At 58.4% G+C, this 21131-nt stretch overlaps 1 protein-coding gene across 2 annotated transcripts; it reads left to right on the top strand.

Moving 5' to 3' along the window:
• Positions 1 to 349: 349 nt before the first annotated feature.
• Positions 350 to 20735, top strand: LAMP1 (lysosomal associated membrane protein 1). 2 transcript variants are annotated; one of them, XM_062193907.1, is made up of 9 exons: positions 350 to 574; positions 5522 to 5640; positions 9223 to 9439; positions 9518 to 9676; positions 18405 to 18601; positions 18957 to 19082; positions 19544 to 19610; positions 19690 to 19860; positions 20021 to 20735. In XM_062193907.1, exons 1-9 carry the CDS (start codon positions 523 to 525, stop codon positions 20158 to 20160), a joined length of 1248 nt encoding a protein of 415 aa, XP_062049891.1. In that variant the 5' UTR covers positions 350 to 522; the 3' UTR covers positions 20161 to 20735. The 2 variants fall into 2 exon arrangements, with proteins under 2 accessions (XP_062049891.1, XP_062049890.1); XM_062193906.1 differs by having other exon boundaries at positions 5519 to 5640.
• Positions 20736 to 21131: the final 396 nt, after the last annotated feature.

Genomic DNA, 21131 nt, shown 5'->3' with positions numbered 1-21131 from the left:
AGGCCGCACACACCCGCCCCGCCCCGCTGAGGCGCCCGCGCGCTTCCGCTTTCCCGGCCCTCACTTTCCCCGCCGCGGCCTTTCTGCTTCCTCTTCCCCGGAGCCACCGCACTTTCCGTTTCGCGCGGCCCGGAGCCCGCTGACCCCTGAGCCCGGGGCTGGCCGGGGAGGAGGGGGCGCGGCCGGTCACGTGGCCCCACAGTCACGTGCCGAGCCAGGTCACGTGCGCAGACGGGGCGGGGGGACGTCCGGGAGACCCGGCCCCTGCGGGCGTCGAGCCCCGGCGCGAGACGGGCGCGCTCTCGCGAGATCCGCGGCTCACGTGACGGCGGGCGCGGCGCGGCTCACGTGACAGGCGCTGCCGGTCGTGGGGTCTCCTTGGTGCCGGCGCCGCAGCTGTCGGGCCCGTCGAGTCGGTGGTCGTCGCCGCCCCTCCCGCTGTCTCCACGCCCGCACCCGAGGCCCAACCGACGCCGCCCGGCCCGCGCCAGGCTCCCACCACCGGCTCGGCCGCCTCGCGCCATGGAGGCCCCCGGCGGCGCCCGGCGACCGCTGCTTCTGCTGCTGCTGCTCGGTGAGGCCGGGGGAGGCGGCGGGCCGGGGCGCGGGAGGAGCCCCCGCCGCGGCCCGGCTGCGCGCAGCCCGAGGTCGGGCCGGCGACGAGTGCGGGGGGCACCGTGGGCGGTGCCGCGGGGGGTCCGAGCCTGGCGCGGGGACCCTCGCCCTGCCGCTGGCCGCGGCGGGCGATCAGAGGGCCTGGCCCCGGCCCGGGCCCCCGGGCGGAGAGGTCGTGGCGGCCGTGTGCGCCCGGACGCCCACCTGCCTCGGGCTCGGCCCGCAGACCCCCGCCCTGGTAACGTGCGGAGCTGGTCGCAGGGACCGGGAGGGGATGCGCGTGCGTCAGGTAGACGCGCACCTGCGCGTGGGCGCTGGGGGTGTTGGTGGAGCCCCCCGAACCCCACAGTTCCGTCTGCCGATGGGTCTTGTCTTGCTAGTTGAGTGAACGTATTCCAGGACTTGCATAAGCAGCCACGAGAGACGCCCTGGCCGCGGCTGGGCGCCCGTGACCCTTCGCAGCAGGTGCGGTTAGTTAGACCAGCTCTCCCGCGTCGTAAAGCTTGCGTCACTCTTTGTAAGCACACCGCACCGGCCTTGGGATCAATAAAATGAAGATTCGTAACTTGTTAACAGTGGGGCAGCTTGGAGTACTGTGCCTGCGATTGGGCTCTGTCTTTCTTTCTTACTTTCTGTTTTTGAGAGGCACAGACGGCAAGCCTCCAGTCTCTGGTTCGCTCGCCAAATGGCTGCTGTGGCCCGAAGCTATGAACCCAAACCAGGTCTCCCACGTGGGTGGCAGGGACCCAAGTGCCGAGCCCTCGCTGCTGCCGCCCAGAGAGCGCTGTCGGGCAGAAGCTGGAGTCCAGCCAGCCGGCACGGAAGCCCAGCGCCTTTTGCTTTTTTTAACTGTTTGTTTATTTGAAAGGCAGAGGCGGAGAACTTGGATCCACTGGTTCAGCCACCTGGGCCAGGCAGAAGCCTCGAACCTGCAGCTCCGTTCGGGCCTCCCGTGGGGGTGGCAGGGCCTGAGCAGGGAGCTGGCTGGAAGCAGAGCGGCTTTCAGGTTTTATATTCAAGTAAAACCCAGCTCTTCAAAAGGTCTTTTAACAACTTGAATTCACGTCTGTCTAAAAAAATTTTTTTTAATATAAAACACCAAAAGGCATATTTTCATTAAGAGACGCTCTGTTCAATTTCTGTTCTTATTGGTAATCTGGAGTTAAAGCTGTTCTAGTGGTCGGCAGACCTGATGAGACTTGTATTTGACACGTAGGACTAGCAGTAGTCGCGTCTGTGACTTGTAAGCCACGGAGAGACCTGTTACTTGGGCACTGTGGAGAGTTTTATGCTAATTACCGTTGCCCTGGGCGGTGAGAGTCCTGAATTCTTCGCCAGGTTTCAGACCAGAATGTTTTTGTGGACCTGTGGCTTTGAGTTTCTGTTTGTGGTAAATTCTGCATCGTGGGCCCCTCTCTGTGCATACCAGGAAGTGTAGCGCGCTTTGTGGTCTCTGTCGGCTGTGCTGCGATTGCTCCTGCCCGGGTCTCTGAGGCCCGGCCCCTGCCTGACAGCTCGCCCTGCTTGGTACCGTGTGAGGAGATGCCCGGTCTTCACGGCGCCGCCCTTAGCACGAGGCAGCTCTGTAGGGGTGTGTGTGTATGGGTGTGTGTGTGTGTGTGTGGCCTCCAGAGGCTGCGAGCCCATGTGTGGGGTCGGACCTTGGTCTTTCTCTCCTTTAAATCTCCATAGATGATTGTGCATTTCATTGATTACCAAGAAAGACCCTGGGCTTAAAAGAATCAAGATAGTACAGGTGAGGATGTGCTTAGGAAAGCTAGTATTTCGAAAGATAGACTTTGGATAACAGTCTTTTTCATTTCAAAGCCTGTGTTTCATAATTTTAAAAATTATGTGAAAGGCAGTGAGGCAGAGCTCCCATATGCTGGTTCACTCCCCCCAACACCCTGAACAGTCAGGGCTGGGCCAGGCCAAAGCTAGGACCCAGGACTAAGTCCAGTCTCCCACGTGGGTGGCAGGAACCCAGCCACTTCTGAGCCATCACTGTGCCTCCTGTGGGACACGTGAGCTGGCAGCTGGAATGAAGTGCGGCTGAGTATCTAACCCAGGCCGATATGCAGGCGGGATGCAGGCATCTGAACGTGTGTTACCTCTTGACCAGACTCCAGGTCTCTGCTTCAGGAGTTTGCTACTTTGAAGCCGGTCCCTCCTCACCATGCCTTGGAGGCGGTGTGGTCAGGCCTGGGCCAGGCAGCAGAACCCACTCTGGGCGGGGCTGGAGACCAGTCTCTGGGGTGTGACCTGGAGCAAGGGGTCAGCATCTGTGTGCCTTGGTCTCCAGCTCTGCAGGAGGGAGTCACGGTCGTCAGGTTAGCGCGGTAACTGACGGCAGTGCTTAGGGCGGTGCCTGGCACACAGTGGGTGCCTTACGGTGCTCGCCAGCTCACACTGTGTCAGGTGCACCAAGTGCTGACGGATTGAGGGTCCAGGAACACACGGTCATTCAGGGTGGAGGAGCCACCGAGAACCGAGGTCTGACTCAGAAGTGTGTGTTGCCCGTAGCTGCACTTGTCTCAGATCGGAATTTCTGCACGTGGGAATGTTGAAGGAGCAGCCAGAGCTGTGGTCTTGTGACCCAGGGGAACCACTGCATTTGAGACTGGGTGGAGGGCTGCCACAGGCACAGGCACCCGTGGGTCAGGTGGTGCCGCCTGCAGGCGCTGCCATTTGGCTCAGTTGCCTGTCAGACAAGCCACAGCTCCTGGCTTCGGACTGGCCCAGCTCCGTCCGTTGCGGCCACTTGGGGAGTGAACCAGCAGATGGAAGACCTCTCTCTCTGCCTCTGCCTCTCAAATAAGTAAATATATCTTTTTTAAAAAAATAAATAAAGCCCTTCATTGGGATGGACATAATTGCCCATATCAGAGGTGGAGCGTGCCTGGGCTCAAGTCCCACCTCTGCCTCCCACCCCGTTTCCTGCTGTGCACCCAGGAGGCTACAGGTCATGCCCGAGTGTCTGGGTTCCTGTGTGCACGGCTTCAGCCTGGCAGAGCCCTAGTTACTGTGGGCACTTGGGGAGTGAACCAGCGGATGGAGGATGTCTCCCCTTCTCTGAAATAAATACTTTAAAAAGTTACTTACTGTGAAGTGTCTACTAATGAAGTACTTGGGTTGCTAAAAAGGTTTTTTAAATTTAGGAAAGTGTTTTATGAAAGAGTAGCTTGGTAAGAGTTGGCGCGGGCATCGGCCGTGTGCCGGGCGTGTGCCGGGAGTGTGTGTTCACCAGCACCCACTTCTAAGCTCATCGCAGGCTGAGGAAGCCTGGGCAGATGTGGGCGTGCAAGGCGTGGTACACTCTCCTCTGGCTTCCGTAGACACGCCTGTCCTGTGCTCGCCAGTGGCTATGGGGCTCGTCCTCACCCCACAGGCACAGCGAGACTGTTGCGTCTGCTCTCACTGCGTCAAAAATAACTTGCAGAATTTCCTCGAGGGATTTTTATGGTGGAATAGTCACTCTCGAGAACAGCTTTAACGGGGCCACTGCTGTGGCGTAGAGGATAAAGGTACCGCCTGCAGTGCCGACATCCCATGTGGGCGCTGGTTCGAGTCCCGGCTGCTCCACTTCCGATCCAGCTCTCTGCTGTGACCTGGGAAAGCAGGAGAGGATGACTCAGGTCCGTGGGCCCCTGCACCTACGAGGGAGACCCAGGAGAAGCTCCCGGCTTCAGATCGGCTCAGCTCCGGCCATTTGGGGAGTGTGCTAGTGGATGGAAGACTTCTCTCTCTCTCTGTCTCTGTCTCTCTGTAACTCTGCCTTCAAATAAATAAATCTTTTAAAAACAAAAAAAGAACAGCTTTAATAGGAAATTGCCCGGGTGTGTGTGAGAAGCACAGGAAAGAGTTAAGTGCACAGGTTTCCTGATAGACCAGAGGTGGCTTCGTTCTTGCCTTGCTTTGTACTGTGCACAAGGAACTGTGGTATTGCTGTTACTAGGAGCCTGAGGGATGACGTGGATTCCTTGGTTGAGGCTTCAACAGCAGTTGCTCTAAAGGTTTGTTTTGTAGAGAGTCCTGAAGGTCAGAAGAGTGGTTGATTGCAGTCCATCACTTTCCCAGGAAATAGGATTTTTTTTTTTTCTTCAGTTTGTTTCAAAGAGAGCAAGCGAGCTGTCTGACTGGTCTAAACCGCAAGACCAGGCACCCACCCGAGGGAAAAGCGAGGGCTGCTCTCACATAGCAGCAGTGAGCCCGTGGTGTGAGTGCGGGGCGGGGGACACACACAAGCTTGTCACCACAGAGCCCCGGGACCCCTCCTCCTCCTCAGTCACAGACAGATGTGCCGCTCTAGAGCTAGCAAAAACACCCGTCCTCCCGTCTGTGAAGAGCTGTGCACGTTGTGGAAGTGCTGGTTCCTTTTTCCTTTAAGATGTCTTTATTTGAAGGAGTTCCAGTGAGGAAGAGACAGAGGCAGAGGGAGGGGCAGATCTCCCAAGGCTGGTTCACTCCCCAGATGGCTGCAGCTGCCAGGGCTGCGCCAGGCTGAAGCCAGGAGCTTCTTGCAGGTCTCTCATGTGGGTGCCAGGGCCCAAGTACTTGGGGCCGTCTTCCACTGCTTTCCCAGGTGCGTTAGCAGGAAGCCGGAAGTGGAGTAGCTGGGACTTGAACCAGCGCCCATAGGGGACGCCTGTGCTGCAGACGGCAGCTTAACGCGCTTGCCACAGCGCTGGCCCCAAGGCAGTGTGGTTTTTCTTAGCACACCACCGGTTCATGAGAATTTAAAAAGGTGCTCGAACTTAGACACCAGTTGGGACCACGGTGGACTGCACAGTCACCCAGCTCTTCAGTGGCTTAAGCAGCGCAGACAAGTCTTTGGTGAGAGCGTGGTTGCACAGCTGTCAGTGTCTTTTTGGAAAGGTGTGTGATTGTCTCTGTCTGGAATCAGCAGGTCTTGCGCATGGCGCCTCAGCGGTGTTTGTGGTGAGAAACAGCAACGGCACAGCGTGTATCATGGCCAACTTCTCAGCAGCCTTCTCCGTCGTCTACGAAACCAGGAGTGGTTACAAGGTAAGAGGCAGCGCAGTAGCTCGGGCTTCTCTCTGCGGGAGTGCGGATGCCCGCGTGTGTGCCTGTGAGGGCATGTGCGTGTGGATCTGTGTGCATGGGAGAGAGGGAGAGAGAGACCCCGAGAGGGTGTTTGAAGCTCACAGCGTCCCAGTGTCCCAGGGTTCCTTCCAGGTGTGCCTGTTCTGAGGACGGTCAGTGACCCTTGCTGCGGTGTGTGCGTGCTGACCAGTGCGTCCTCCTGCATGCTCGTCATGAGTGTCTTCCCGCCCTTTGGGAACCGGGACGCCATACTTCATTGTGCTAATCGGTCGTAATTTGTTAGCACACTCCCGTGTGGGTCGCTGGTAAGCTTTCTCGTGCCCAGAGGATCGCTCTGTGACTGTAGTTGTTTTGGTCTGTGGAATTCACTGCCGATCCATCGTTGTACTGCAGCAGGTGTGTGGGTGAACAGCTGCCTGGTGCCGGGTGCTCGGCTGCTTTGCCTAAAATGCTCCATTAGTGGTTCTGTGAACAGCTCTGTGTGTGCAGGAAAGTGATGAGTAGATACATTTCAGAGATCTCTCCAGAAAAGTAGGCTGTGTGTGTTTGTAGTTCTTCCTTTGTTTTGTTTGTTTGTCTATTTATTTATTTATTTATTTTTTGACAGGCAGAGTGGACAGTGAGAGAGAGACAGAGAGAAAGGTCTTCCTTTTCTGTTGGTTCACCCTGCAATGGCCGCTGAGGCCGGCGCACTGCGCCAATCCGAAGCAGGGGTCCAGGTACTTCTCCTGGTCTCCCATGGGGTGCAGGGCCCAAGGACTTGGGCCATCCTCCACTGCACTCCCGGGCCACAGCAGAGAGCTGACCTGGAAGAGGAGCAGCCGGGACTAGAACCCAGCGCCCTTATGGGATGCCGGCGCCGCAGGTGGAGGATTAACCACGTGAGCCACGGCGCCGGCCCCATTTTTAAAGTTTTTGTTTTTGTTTTGAAAGGCAGAGTAGCAGAAAGATGGAGAGGCAGGAGAAAGAGATTTTTCATCCAGGGGTTCACTCCTCATGTGGCCACAGCATGGGCCAAGGAGCCAGGAACTCCATCCAGGTCTCCTACCTGGGGCGCAGGATCCTAAGCACTTGGACCATTGTCTGCTGCTTTCCCAGGCGAATTAGCAGTAAGCTGGATTGGAAGTGGAGCAGCTGGGACTCGAACCAGGGCTTTGATATGGGATACAGGTGCCTGGCTTAATGTGTTGTGCCATGATGCCGGCCCTCTCTCTTCTCTCTTCCTTTGTTATTTTTCCACTAATGGCATTTTATGTACTCGTTCTCTTTAATATTTGCCTTTTAAAATACATCTCTGAACCAGATTTTATTTTGAATTTGCTGTTGAGACAGCGCCTGTCTTTGTGTTACCATGCGGGCTGTGTCGGGGCCCAGGGTTGTGTGCAGATCTGCACTTGCCGAGAGCGTGCTGGACGCAGTGCAGCTCCCTGGCTGTGGGACTCATTGTTCTCTCTGCAGCTGTGTCTCAACACTAAGGACAACTGGGGAGGGCTGGTTTTACAAAACTCCCAGATTATGAATACTTGGCAAGCACCTCACAGTTTTGTATTGGGTTCCTAAAGTGTCCGTTTGTTACATGTTAAAGGTGTCGCCCTGTAGTTTATTGTTTCACAAAACGTGTCCTTGCCCCCTCGGGCAGTTCCTGTGGGTCTACCGCGGTCCGAGCCAGCCACCCGTCTGGCGGACAACAGTGCAGACATGGGGCGGCGGTACCTCCTCACAGACGTCTCCACGGCAGAAAGGAGCGGATTGCTCAGCTTTGACTCGTTAGGGTGACGGTTACTTTCGTCTTGGAAAATTATTTTTTTAAAGATTTATTTATTTACTTGCCGGCGCCTTGGCTTAACAGGCTAATCCTCCGCCTTGCGGTGCAGGCACACCGGGTTCTAGTCCCAGTTGGGGCGCCGGATTCTGTCCTGGTTGCCCCTCTTCCAGGCCAGCTCTCTGCTATGGCCTGGGAAGGCAGTGGAGGATGGCCCAAGTGCTTGGGCCCTGCACCCGCATGGGAGACCAGGAGAAGCACCTGGCTCCTGCCTTCGGATCAGCACGGTGCACCGGCCGCAGCGGCCATTGGAGGGTGAACCAACGGCAAAAAGGAAGACCTTTCTCTCTGTCTCTCTCTCTCTCTCTCACTCACTATCCACTCTGCCTGTCAAAAAAAAGATTTATTTATTTACTTGAAATTCAGAGTTACACAGAGAGAGAAGGAGAGGCAGAGAGAGAGAGAGGTCTTCCATCTGCTGGTTCACTCTCCAATTGGCTGCAACAGGTGGAGCTGGGCCAATCCGAAGCCAGGAGCTTCTCCTGGGTCTCCCATGTGGGTGCAGGGGCCCAGGCACTTGGGCCATCTTCCACTGCTTTCCCAGCCCATAGCAGAGAGCTGGATCAGAAGTGGAGCAGCTGGACTAGAATCGGCACCCATATGGGATGCTGCCACTGAAGGCAGCAGCTTTACCCATTACGCCACAGCGCCAGCCCCTGGAAAATTATTTTAATTGAATTAGAATTTTTTTGTTATATTAATAATTAAGTCAATTTTGTCTTGATTTACTTCTCAGTCTGCTAGGGAGATGTCATACTGAGCTCTCGTTTCTGTCAAGTATGCGTGCGCCAGAGAACACAGGGGACACAGCTGCACTGGGGTTGCCATCAGCATTTCTAGTGACGAGGAGTCTGAAGGTCCCAGCACGTGTATGGGACAGACGTGTGAGGAGGTGGAACGCCTACACCTGAGAGGGTCGTTACAGTGTGCATTCCCCACAACTACAGACAACTGTTAGATGTCAATTTTTAATAACATAATACTTAGCGCCTGGCACTGTGGTGTAGTAGGCTAAGCCTTTGCCTGCGGCACCAGCGTCCCATATAAGTGCTGGTTTGTGTCCCAGCTGCTCCTCTTCCAATCCAGCTCTCTGCTAATGGGCTGGGAAAGCAGTGGAAGATGACGCAAGTGTTTAGGCCCCTGAACCCATGTGGGAGACCTGGAAGAAGCTCCTGGCTTCAGATAGGCCGAGCTCCAGCAGTTGTGGCCATTTGGGGAGTAAACCAGCAAATGGAAGAGCTTTCTGTGTCTTTCCGTGTCTCTGTCTGTAATTGTACCTCTCAAATAAATTTAAATAAAATTTAAGGAAAGAATCCTTGCACCTTAACCGTTATGTCTGAGATGGAGCGAAGGTTGACGTTTGCATCAGCTTTTCCAGAGAGCTCTTTCTTTGGTTTGAGAGACAGAGATCCCACCTGCTGGTTGACTTCCCAGATGCCTGCAATGGCCAGGACTGCCCAGGCCATAGCCAGTAGCTGAAAACGCAGCGCAGGTCTGCCACAGAGGAGCCAGTGACCCAGTCACGTGAGCCATCCCTGCTGCCTGCAGGTTCCGTGTCGGCACCCAGAGCTGTGCGTCACACCCAGGCGCTCCTGAACGGGATGGGGGCTTCGTAGCTCTTGTCCTTGCCACTAGGCCAAACACTGTGTGCCTCCGGTGTTCTGAGTCGCCTGGACGCCCTGCGTTCTAACTGGCTTCTGCTGGCATTGTGTTTGTCCTAGAACGTGTCCTTTGACCTGCCGTCCACTGCAGAAGTACTGAACTCCAGCTCCTGCGGTAAAGAGAACACTTCCAGCCCCAGCCTCGTGATTGCTTTCGGAAGAGGACGCGTCCTGGCCCTCAATTTCACGAGGAACGCAACGCTCTACAGTGTCCCGCTCCTGAGCTTTGTGTACAACCTGTCCGACTCAGACCTGTTCCCCAACGCGAGCTCCAAGGGTAGGGCCGGCGGGCGGGCGTGTGGGGAGTGCTCCGAGCAGGCGGGCAGCTCAGCCTCCTGTTTCCTGTCCGACCTAGACATCGAGACTGTGGGCTCCACCACCGACATCAAGGCAGACATAGACAAGAGGTACCGGTGTGTCAGCGACAGCGAGGTCCACATGGGCAACGTGACCGTCACCCTGCGGGACGCCACCATCCAGGCCTACCTGTGGAACAACAGCTTCAGCCAGGCAGGTGAGCACACACTCCTGCGTGCCCCCTGGCGTACTGCACGGAGCACCACACACGGGCCTTCCCTCTGGAGATGGGGCGGGCACATCGCGGTGCAGAGTGTCCGAGGTGCAGGGGCGGGCATGCGCTCACTGTGGAGTTGTGAAACGCTGGTTGGCCACAGCCAAGGGCCCTCGGGAAACCTGGTGGAAGTGAAATTAAGACAATTTATTTTGGTGCAGAAAGATTTGAAAGCCATGCTTAGTTTTTCGAAATACATATTTTCCATGTACTTTTCTGAACATAGCTTGTGTGCATGGGTTTCAGAAGTGCCTTTGCTTCAAAGTAAACTTGTCTTGTTTTCGTGAACCTTCTAAAGTTCTCTGGCACAAATCACAAATAGGGTGCTGGGGACTGGGGACTGGGGCAGTGTCAGGAGGAGGCGTGGGGAGGTGTGTGGTGGTGTGTGGTGGGGGCTGGGGTGGGGCGGGGGTTGTTGGGCACAGGGTACAAGGTTGTGTCAGGAGGAGGCGTGGGGAGGTGTGTGGTAGTCGTGTGGTGGATACTGGGTCGGGGTGAGGGTTGTTGGGCACAGGGTAGGAGGTGCATCGGGGAGGAGTGGGGAGGTGTGTGGTGGGGACTGGGGTGGGGCGGGAGTTGTTGGGCACATGGTACGAGGTTGTGTCAGGAGGAGGCGTGGGGAGGTGTGTGGTAGTGTGTGGTGGATACTGGGTCGGGGTGAGGGTTGTTGGGCACAGGGTAGGAGGTGCATCGGGGAGGAGTGGGGAAGTGTGTGGTGGGGACTGGGGTGGGGTGGGGCGGGGGTTATTGGGCCCCTCCGCACTCCTCCTGCACAGCCTCCTACCCCTGTGCCCAACAGCCCCGCCCCGCACTTCAGAATGCACAGTGGGCGAATGCAGACGTGTTTGTCTTCAAAGGCTCGCAGAGGGGCAGAGCAGGTGAGAGCAGGTCTGTGCCAGGATTCCCGTGGCGGCTTCCTCTGGACCAGGCTCACCGAGGCCTCGTCGCCCCCTGCCCTGCTCAGGCTGTGCCCTTCTGAGGAGGTCGTGGCCTCTGGCCTGCACCACTAACCCAGGGCTAGCCAGGCAGGATCGGGCCACCTCGCCTCCTCTCAGCTCCTCTGCTTGTGGAGTAAGAAGCATAGCCTGTGTTTGCCGGCAGTTAGGGTTAAAAAAGAAATCTAGAGGAGTTGTAGGAAGCGCTTACCCTGTGTCCAGCCCGACAGGCACACCTGGCACCCTCAACAGGCAACAGACATCCCGCACACTGGTCACCCTCAGCTGTCTCTCTAGGAGGGCTTGCTGGAGCCTCGGGTTGCCCTCCCTGAGCCCTTCTGCACAGTGCTCCTCAGCCCTCTTGCTGGAAGGTTCCACAGTGACCAGGGCGCAGCGCCGAGCGGCCAGGGGCTGGTCGTGTCCCAGTGCTGACGGGGGTCTGGGCGTCTCCCAGGCTTTCACCCTCACTGGTGCAGGCCCAGCTTCTGTACAGCCAGGATGAGAAGAAAACAGCTTTTAAAAAGATTTGTTTTATTTGTTTGAAAGGCAGAGTAGAGAAGGAGGGAGAGACAGAAATCTTCAGTCTGCTGGGTCACTCCCCAGATGACCGTAATGGCCAGAGCTGGGCCACACTGAAGCCAGGTGGCAGGAGCTTCTTTCAGGTCTCCCACAAGGGAGTGCAGGTTCCAAGCACTTGGGCCATCCTCTACTGGCCTCCCAGGCACAGCAGCAGGGATCTGGATCGGAAGTGGAGCAGCTGGGACTCAAACCTGTGCCCATATGGGATGCTGGTGTCACAGGCAGTGTCTTTACCCACTATGCCACAGCGCTGACTCCAAGAAGAAAACATTTTTAAAAGAATCTGTTTCTTTTTTTAAAAAAAAAATTTCTTGCCTTTTTGGTTTATTTTTAATATTTATTTATTTATTTGAGAGGCACAATTAGAGAGGGAGAAACAGAGGGAAAGGTCTTTTATCTGCTGGTTCACTCCCTAAGTGACTGCAGTGGCCAGAGGCGGGTCAGTTCAAAACCAGGAGCCAGGAGCTTCCTCCAGGTCTCCCACATGGGTGCAGGGGCCCAAGGACTCGCGCCATCTTCTGCTGCTTTCCCAGGCAATAGCAGGGAGCTGGATCAGAAGAGGAGCAGCCAGGACACAAACTGGTACCCATATGTACAGAGGCTTAGCCAATTATGCCACAGCCCCAGCCCCCTTGCTTTTCTTATTTTTCTTATTTTTATCTAGTTGAAAGGCAGAGTGACAGGGAGAAAGGGAGAGGTAGCTTCCTTCTGCTAGTTTACTCCTCAGATACCTGCAGTAGCCAGGGCTGGGCCAGGCTGAAGCCAGGAACCTGGAACTCCATCTGGGTCTCCTCCATTAGTGGCAGGGGCCTGAGCACTTGGGTCTTGTTCACTGCCTCCCAGGATGCATTAGCAGGAAGTTGGATTGGAGGTAGAGCAGCTGGAACGTGAACTGACGCTCTGATAGGATCTGTGGGTGTCCCCACAGTCGCCCTAACGTGCTGCATCGTAATGCCCACTCCTGGAGAATGAACCTCTTGGGGCTGGGGCTGGGGCTGTGCTTAAACGTGCTCCGTGCAACGCCAGAGTCCCACATGCACACCAGCGTGTGTCCCGGCTGCTGCGCCTCTGATCCACCCCCTGCTAACGCTCCAGGGAAAGAAGCAAAAGTTGGCCTGTGACCTTGGGCCCCATCCCCTCCATGGGAGACGGGGATGAAGTCCCTGGCTTCAGCCTGACCCAGCCCTGGCCATTGTGGCCATCTGGGGGTGAGCTAGCAGATGGAAGATCTCTCTCTCTGTCTCAGCCTCTTTCCCTGTAACTCTGACTTTCAAATAAGTAACTCACCCCTTGTGTGTGTATATATAAAATCTTAATTTTTGTTTTATTTACTTGAAAGAGAAACAGACAAACAGATCTTCTGTCTGCTGGTCCAGTCCTCAGATGCCCACAGCAGCAGGAGGTAGGCACTCAGTGCAGGTCTCCGTGTGAGTGGTAGGCACCCTCTGCCTCCAGGGGTGCACACTAGCAGGAAGCTGGAGTTGGAAGAGGAGCCAGGACTCTAACCCAAGCCCTCCAGCATGGCATTCGGATGCCAGCAGCATCTGAGGTGCTAAGCCAGACATCCACCCCTGCGGTGTCCTCACACAGAAATGGTCACTGCCCCCGCTGCTAGCCCGCCGCCAGTGCAGGCCTGAGTTGTCGCCACGGAGAACAGCCCACAGGCCTGGACCGCTCAAGGCTGTCCCTGTATGGAAAAGACTTGCCAGCCCCTGATGCAGGGGGGAGCAATATTAGTGACAGAACCAGGGCACAGGGAGCCCCGTTCTTGAAAACCAGGTGTGAGTGGGAGAAACAGGCTCACCAAGCGGGGGAGGAGGAGCCCCGGGGCAGCAGGCTGGGAAGGCCGCCGCGGCTGGCGAGCTGTGCCCCTCGCACACGTCACGTCTGCAGCAGGCCCCAGGGCAGTGCTGTGACTGAGGTCCCGCCCAATCTCTGAGTCTTCCCCCAGGCCGGCAGCAGTGTCTCCTGGGTCTGTGCGAGCCAGAACCTGAGACCGCACGTGCTTGAGTGTGGCCTCTGCCGGCAGCCGTCCCTGGTGTGGAGCTGGAGGTGACCTCAGGGGCGTGACAGCTGTTTGGAGGGGCGGGTGCTCACAGCTGGGAGCAACGTGCCCACGCCCGTGGCCTGCGTCTGTGTTCTCACTCAGTTCTGAACAGTGGAAGGGGAAGCAGAGTCTGGCTGTGGCCTGTCTGTGACCTTCCTTCCTGCCGGCCGAGCCCGAGTGTGGCTCCGTGAGCCGTGCTCAGGTCGTGTGCTGGCTGCTCGCTTCTGCTCCCCGGCTCATCGTGGGGGCTCCACAGGATCTTAGGAGCCTAGGACCGGGAGCGCCGTTCTCCAGACTGAAATCAGAGACAGGACCTGCCAGACACATCTGTGTGTTTGAAGGCTAACTGTTCCTTCTGCTCCCCGGCTCATCATGGGGGCTCCACAGGATCTTAGGAGCCTAGGACTGGGAGCGCCGTTCTCCAGACTGAAATCAGAGACAGGACCTGCCAGACACGTCCGCTGTGTGTTTGAAGGCTAACTGTTCCTTCTGCTCCCCGGCTCATCATGGGGGCTCCACAGGATCTTAGGAGCCTAGGACCGGGAGCGCCGTTCTCCAGACTGAAATCAGAGACAGGACCTGCCAGACACGTCCGCTGTGTGTTTGAAGGCTAACTGTTCCTTCTGCTCCCCGGCTCATCATGGGGGCTCCACAGGATCTTAGGAGCCTAGGACCGGGAGCGCCGTTCTCCAGACTGAAATCAGAGACAGGACCTGCCAGACACGTCCGCTGTGTGTTTGAAGGCTAATTGTTCCTTTTTGCAGACACACTCATTTTTAGAACAGTTTTAGGTTCTCAGCAAAGTGGAATGGTTGCGTATGTCCCCGCCAGGCACAGCCTCCAGCCGTCTGCATCCCACAGCAGCGTTCGTGCAGTGTCCGCGTGGTTGCGAGTGGGGGAGGTCTGGAGGTGAGGCGGGGTCCTCCTGGCCCAGCCACACGATCCCCAGAGGCAGCTGTGTGGTTGCAGTGGCTCATGTTGGCCAGGGGCTGCCTGAAGCTTTGGGCTTCTGCCCACCGTGAGTCCGTGGGCTGTCAGGGAGGCCGTCCTGGCCCTGGCCTGCTGAGACAAGTCTCAGGGTTGGAGCACGGGCACCCGGTGAGCCCACTCCCTGGGCGCTCACTGCTGCCTCCCAGGCCCGCATGAGCAGGAAGCTGGAGCGGGCCAGAGCCAGGATTGAGCACGGGCATCCCAGTGAGGGACGCGGGCACTGCAACTGGCAGACTGGCCCGTCCGCTCTCTCTCGTTCCGGTTCCACAGCTGCTTTGGGGAGAGGGCGCAGGCCAGTTCTGTTCCGTACGTGCCCATGTCTCCCGGTCTGTTGTGCCGTGTGGCTTCCTCCTGAGTAGCTGTTGAGTGGACTTGTTTCTGTGCAGGATGGTCACAAGGTGACTCCTCCCCTCGTGCTCGTGCCCAGAAAGCCGTGTTCCTCTTGCCTTTATTTATTTATTTATTTATTTATTTATTTATTTTTAATAAAGATTTATTTATTTATTTGAAAGAATTACAGAGAGGCAGAGGCAAAGAGAGACAGAGAGAGATCTTCCATCTGCTGGTTCACTCCCCAAATGGGCACAACGGCCGGAGTTGCACCGATCCGAAGCCAGGAGCTTCTTCCGGGTCCCCCATGCAGGTGCAGGGGCCCAAGGTCTCAGGCCATCTTCCTCTGTTTTCCCAGGCCACAGCAGAGAGCTGGATCAGAAGTGGAGCAGCCGGGACTCCAACCAGCACCCACATGGGATGCTGACACAGCAGGCAGTGGTTTCACAAATCAGGCCACAGTGCTGGCCCCTATTTTTTTTTTTTTTTAAGATTTATTTATTCATTTGAGAGGCAGAGCTACAGACACAGGGAGGGACAGAGAGAGAGAGAGAGAGAGAGCTTCCATCCGCTGGTCTTTCCCAAGTGGCCACAGTGGCCAGAGCTGAACCAATCCAAAGCCAGGAGCCAGGAGCCTCCTCCAGTTCTCTCACACAGATGCAGGATCCCAAGCACTTGACCCATCCTCTGCTGCTTTCCCAGGCCATGGCAGGGAGCTGGATCAGAAGTGGAGCAGCCGGGACTTGAACTGGTGACCATATGGGATGCTGGTGCCACAGGTGGAGGCTTTACCCACTCTGCCACAGTGCCAGCCCTCCCCCCACCCCCGATTTCTGTTTTTAAGATTTATTTATTTGAAATGCAGAGTGACGAAGGAGTCAGAGATCCTCCTGCTGCTGGTTCACTCTCCAGATAGCTACAACAGCCAGGGCTGGGCCGGGCTGAAGCCAGGCACCCCGAACCCCGCGTGGGCTCTCCTGTGGGCGGCAGGGCCCAGCGCTGGGGCCGTGTTCCACTGCCTCCAGAGTGCCCATTAGCAGGAATCTGGGCTGGAAGCATGTAGCCAGGGCCGCGCTGTGGCCCAGCCGGCTAACGCCCTGGCCTGCAGTGCCGGCATCCCATATGGGCGCTGCTTCTGGTCTTGGCCGCTCTTCCCATCCAGCTCTGCTGTGGCCTGGGAAAGCAGTGGAAGGTGGTCCAAGTGCTTGGGCCCCTGCACCCGCATCGGAGACCTGGGGAAGGCTCCTGGCTTCAGATCGGCGCAGCTCCGGATGTTGCAACCAACTGGGGAGTGAACCAGAGGATGGAAGACCTTTCTCTCAGTCTCTACCTCTCTTTGTAACTCTGCCTTTCAAATAAATAAAATAATTCTTTAAAAAAAAGAAAGCAAGCATGTAGCCAGGACTCGAACCAGCACTCTGACACAGGCTTAACCTGCTGTGCCACACGCCTGCCTCTGGATTTTATGTCACAAGGAATTTACGCAGAAGCCAAGGTTCAACTGCCTTTCCTGTCAGTTTTGCTAATGAAGCTAAGTTCTGAATGAACTAGATACTTTCTTTCTAAGGATCTTGAAGTGGGGCAGATGATGATTGTTCCGGAATGGTCTTGGTGCTGCAGAGAGCCAGGCAAGTGAGTCTGTCAGGACTGTGTGCCAGGCCAGGCCAGGTGAGAGGCTGTGGCTGTACCCAGCCCATCAGCTGAGCCTCACAGGAAGTGTGGGGTGGACTGAGCCCAGCACCTGGGCCTCACAGGAGGTGTGGGGTGTACCCAGCCCATCAGCTGATCCTCACAGGAGGTGTGGGGTGCATGCAGCCCAGCACCTGGGCCTTACAGGAGATGTGGGGTGGACTGAGTCCAGTACCTGGGCTTCACAGGAAGTGTGGGGTGGTCTGAGCCTAGCACCTGGGCCTCACAGGAGGTGTGGGGTGTACCCAGCCCAGCACCTGGGCCTCACAGGAGGTGTGGGGTGCACCCAGCCCATCAGCTGAGCCTCACAGGAGGTGTGGGGGGGACTGAGCCCAGCACCTGGGCCTTACAGGAGATGTGGGGTGGACTGAGTCCAGTACCTGGGCTTCACAGGAAGTGTGGGGTGGTCTGAGCCCAGTACCTGGGCCTCACAGGAGGTGTGGGGTGCACGCAGCCCAGCACCTGGGCCTCACAGGAAGTGTGGGGTGGGCCCAGCTGAGCACCTGGGTCTAAGCGTCCCCAGAGGAACTGGGCGTGTGTGCGCTTGTGAGTGAATCGAGTGACTTCTGTAGCCACTGGAAGTTAGAACTGAAGCTGCTTCCCACACTGGCAGGCCGCGATCTCCTTCCCACCCAGTCAGCTTTGCTGGTAGGATAACAGCTGGCTGCAGCTGAGGGCACTAGTGCTAGAGTAGCTCTCGGCATTGAGAGCCTTCTGATTCTGACCTGCGGGTGTGGCCCCCACTCCTGGGGCCGGCTTCGCCCTCCTGCCTGCCCTGTCCATGGGGACAGAGGGCCTGGATGCGCCGCCGGCCCCCGGCCCCCAGCCCCCAGAGCTGCTGGACCACAGCTCCCAGGGTGAGTTTCTGAGCTCTCGTATTGTGAGCGCTCGCAGGAGGCCTTTGGGAGCGAGGGCTTGTGTGGGTTGAGTGGTGGTATCCGAGGCCTTGGCTGGAACCACAGCGTGCTTTATGCTGGCTTCTGAGGGTGTGTTGGTGTTTACAACTTGACATTTTGTAACCTGCTTTGTGAAAATGAGGTAGGAAGACCAGTGTGTCGGATACATTGAGAGCAGTTGTCAAGGGGTGTGGCCGTCTGCCCTGTATTGATCTGTGCCGGTCACCTCCAGGGTTCTGGGAGGGCTCAGAAAGCCATGGGGAAGCCGGGGCTCAGAGTCCAGCTGTCAGCCCAGCTCGTGGGCACTGCCTGGGCCAGCCCTCTGGGCCCTTCTCTTCTAAATCCGGGGCTCTGACTGCTTTGATGAGAGGCACACCCCCTCCTCGCCCACCTGTGGGTGTTTGGGGCCATGGTCCCGTGGCCCCACCTGTTGCAAGTGTGTAAAGAGACTGGGTGGGAATTATGCAAATGCTGCTCGGCACACCCTGATTCTCACGGGAACGGCTGGCACAGGGAACCCGAGTCCAGGTGGCGGCTGCCCCGGGAGCCAGCCCCGGCCTGTCTGCTCACGCAGAGGCTTTGGCTCGCTCTGCCTCCATCTTGAATCACGTTTGTGTTAGGAGCAATCTTTAAGGACAGCCCTGAGGGGCAGTCGTGTGCAGACTCTCCAGCATGGGCCTGGGGGCTGGAGACCCCCGCCACAAGGCGCTTCCTGTCTCCCGCGTGGCCCATGCCGCTCTCCCGTCTGTGTCTTTCCCTCGCCTGTGCCCTCACCCCAAGTAGAAACCTGGGGCATCTGGCCCCTTCCCGCTTGACCCTCTGCTCGCAGGGGGCTCCCTGCCGTGGTCAGGCCGGTGCTGCACTCTGCTGGCGTGTGACGGCTCAGGGTGACGGCCGCTGTCTCCAGTGCAGGTGATGTGGTCCACGGGGCAGCAGCAGGAAGGTGGCTGTTGAGCGTGGCGGCCGCGCCGAGGCTGGGCTGAGAGTGTGCAGGCAGGAGGTGCCGACTGCTGGGAGGGTGCTCTGTGTCCTGCTTGCCTCCTGCTGTGCTGAGCCTGCCGCCTGCACCACCTGGCTTCGGCCCGTGCCTCCAGGAGGGTGGAGGATCGGACAGGCGTCTGCTGGGAGCCCAGAGGCAGGCTGTGCGGTGGCTCCTGGTGCCTGCTGCAAAGCGGCAGTGTCTCTTCTTTCCATTGTCCCCCCAGAGTCTCGCTGCCGGCAGGACACGCCCTCCCCGACCACAGCACCACCGGCGCCGCCCGTGCCGCCCAGCCCCTCACCGCCGCCCAAGCCCGAGAGCCCCTCTGTATCCAGGTACAACGTGAGTGACGGCAACGCGACTTGCCTGCTGGCCAGCATGGGGCTGCAGCTGAACCTCTCCTACGTGCACAGAGACAACGCGGTAGGAACACGGGTCTCCCGGCGCGTGCCGGGGCCTGCTGGGGGCGGGGGGCAGCCTCCCAGCCTGCTCTGAGGTGGCCCCTGATAGAACGGCCCATCTCCCTCACACACACGAGTGTGGACTGGCCTCCCCTGGTGACACAGTCAAGGGCCCTGGGGAGCCTGCTGGGCTGAGGTCCGGGGCTGTGGCTGCTGGAGGGACAGGTAGGTGACCTCCCTGGAAATGTGCAGCAGGTGCCACGGTGTTTCTGGCTTTGGTTGAAATGACCGTGGACTGGCAGGTACAGTGTCACGGTCGCTTTGTTTCTTCAGGAGTGAGGGGGTCAGAAGCGGTAACTTGGGGTTTCCTTCTCCAGACCGTGACCAGAGTGTTCAACATCAACCCGAACAAGACCAAGCACAGCGGGCACTGCGGCGCCCAGCAGGTGACCCTGGAGCTGCAGAGTGAGAGGAGCACCGTGCTGGTCTTCCAGTTCGGGATGGTAAGGCTCTCACCCCCTCGGGAGCCCAAGGCTGCTGAGCCACGTGCACGCACCACGGCAAACGTGGGCGGAGCCCTGGCGGTCATAGCTCTGCCTCGGGGAGGGGAGACTGTGGCTTCTGCCCTGCACGTGTCTGGCGTCTCCTGGCCCCTCAGTTCCCACCTTCTTGGGAAGGGCCTCCGGTATGCTCAGCAGTGGGGGCTGGGCTCCCAAGAGGGGTCGCCATGCAGGGCTGGCAGAGGCAGTGCTGTGTGTCCTGCACTTTGTGCCTGGGAGCCACGTGCAGAGAGAGCGCGTGGACTTTGCCGTGCGAAGGGACTGATGAACGGGCGGCCCTTGGCGGGGGTTTTGGCCTCCCCATGCCGCTCAGGCCGGGATGCCCAGCCCTGGGCTGATGGGCACAGTCTGTTTGTCTTCGCGGTGAGTCCAGCGCGTGACTGGGCTGTCTTCTCCCTTTAAAGAATGCCAGTTCTGGCCAGTACTTCCTGGAAGGAGTCCTTCTGAACACAACCCTTCCTGATGCCAGAGGTGAGAGTCGCCCTTCTCCCCGCCCGCCCGGGGCCGGGCCGGGGCAGGGCTGGGTTAACGCCTCTGCTATGCCTGGCAGAGCCCGCCTTCTCGGCCACCAACAGCTCGCTGAGGGCGCTGCAGGCCACGCTGGGCAACTCCTACAAGTGCAACTCCGAGGAGCATGTCCGCGTCACGCCCGCCTTCTCCCTCAGCATCTTCAAGGTGTGGGTCCAGGCTTTCCAGGTCAAAGGTGACAAGTTCGGGTCCGGTGAGTAGTCGGGCCAGCATCGGCAGGGCTGTTGGTGGAGAGGTTTGGGCTCCCCCGCTGTCGGTGAGCGCGGTCGGCGCCATGGTTTCTGAGGTGGGAGAAAGCACCACGTGGTGGCCGGGGTGGGGTGGGGTCAGCGGCGACGCCTTTGTCCCCGCAGTGGAGGAGTGCCTGCTGGACCAGGACAGCATGCTGATCCCCATCGCCGTGGGCGGCGCCCTGGCCGGCCTGGTGCTCATCGTGCTCATCGCCTACCTCATCGGCAGGAAGCGCAGCCACGCCGGCTACCAGACCATCTAGCCGGCGCCGCCCGCCCCGCGGCCCCTCCCCCTGAGCCCGGGCGGGCGTGCAGGGGAGCGCGCTTCCCAGCCAGCTGTCCACCTCTGCTTTGTCGGGTGAGGCCCGCCCTGCGGCTCGCTGCACGGAGGCGCGGCTGTGGAGAGGAGCTGTGCATTTTGCTAACTGGGTTAAATATTTTGCTAACTGGTTAAACGTTCCTATTTACCAAAGTAGAGCTCTGCGGGAGGCAGGGGCGCTTTCCTGATGGCCACGGGCTCCACTCATTCGGCTTCTTAAGATTCTGGTGTTGGTTTCCTCATTCCTTACTCAGACGAAAGCCTTGTAAAGGGAAACAAGCTCTGGTCCACACGGGGCCGGAGGGGCCCTGCCGCCCGAGAGCCGGCGCCTCCTAACGCAAGAGCGGGCGGTCTTTCATTGACTTTCTTGTAAAGTGGTTTCCAGCCCTGGCTTGGTGTTGGGGTGACCCTGTTCTGTGCTGTGTGTGACACCAGGCCCACTGCTGATTGTGCTGGGGACCGGCCCGCGTGCAGCGGCTGCCTGTAACAGTGCTAATAAAAAGGCCCTCTTTGTGAGGACCCCGCGCTTGTGTCGCTGTGGGCCGGGGTTAGGGGGACAGCTCTGGGTAGCAGCTCGAGACCTCAAGCTGGGACAGTCATGCGGCCAGTGTCGTGGGTTCTGCAGCCAGCACCCTGTGCCATGAGAAACGAGGCAGGGCTGGCGTGCGAGCTCCCTCACGGCCCTGACCCCTGGGAGACCTCTGCTCCTCAAAGCGGCAGCCTCAGACACAGCCCTGCTCATAAAGGCAGGCCTGGGCTCTGCAGACGCCCCCTTTGAAGAGGCAGCCCCTGCCCTGGTCCCGAGGTAGGCAGCAGGCGCACACCCCCTGCCCTCAGGGTCTGGCCTGTGGGAGTAGCCGAGGACGGCCTGCCAGGTGGCCCTGGGCTCTCCTTCTCTGACCTGTACCCCAGCAC

Source organism: Lepus europaeus, chromosome 6 (genome assembly GCF_033115175.1).
Source record: "Lepus europaeus isolate LE1 chromosome 6, mLepTim1.pri, whole genome shotgun sequence".
Classification (NCBI taxonomy): Eukaryota; Metazoa; Chordata; class Mammalia; order Lagomorpha; family Leporidae; genus Lepus; species Lepus europaeus.
The sequence above is the reverse complement of the archived record's forward strand: the minus strand, read 5'-3'. Positions and strand labels throughout refer to the sequence as shown.

What these genes read in the sequence shown, in the direction of transcription:
- LAMP1 (XM_062193906.1), top strand. Translation starts at nt 523, where the DNA reads ATGGAGGCCCCCGGCGGCGCCCGGCGACCGCTGCTTCTGCTGCTGCTG. An exon ending in CAACAGCTTCAGCCAGGCAG is followed by an intron (nt 9,677 to 18,404) that starts GTGAGCACACAC and finishes TTGTCCCCCCAG; the next exon opens with AGTCTCGCTGCCGGCAGGAC. An exon ending in ACGTGCACAGAGACAACGCG is followed by an intron (nt 18,602 to 18,956) that starts GTAGGAACACGG and finishes TTCCTTCTCCAG; the next exon opens with ACCGTGACCAGAGTGTTCAA.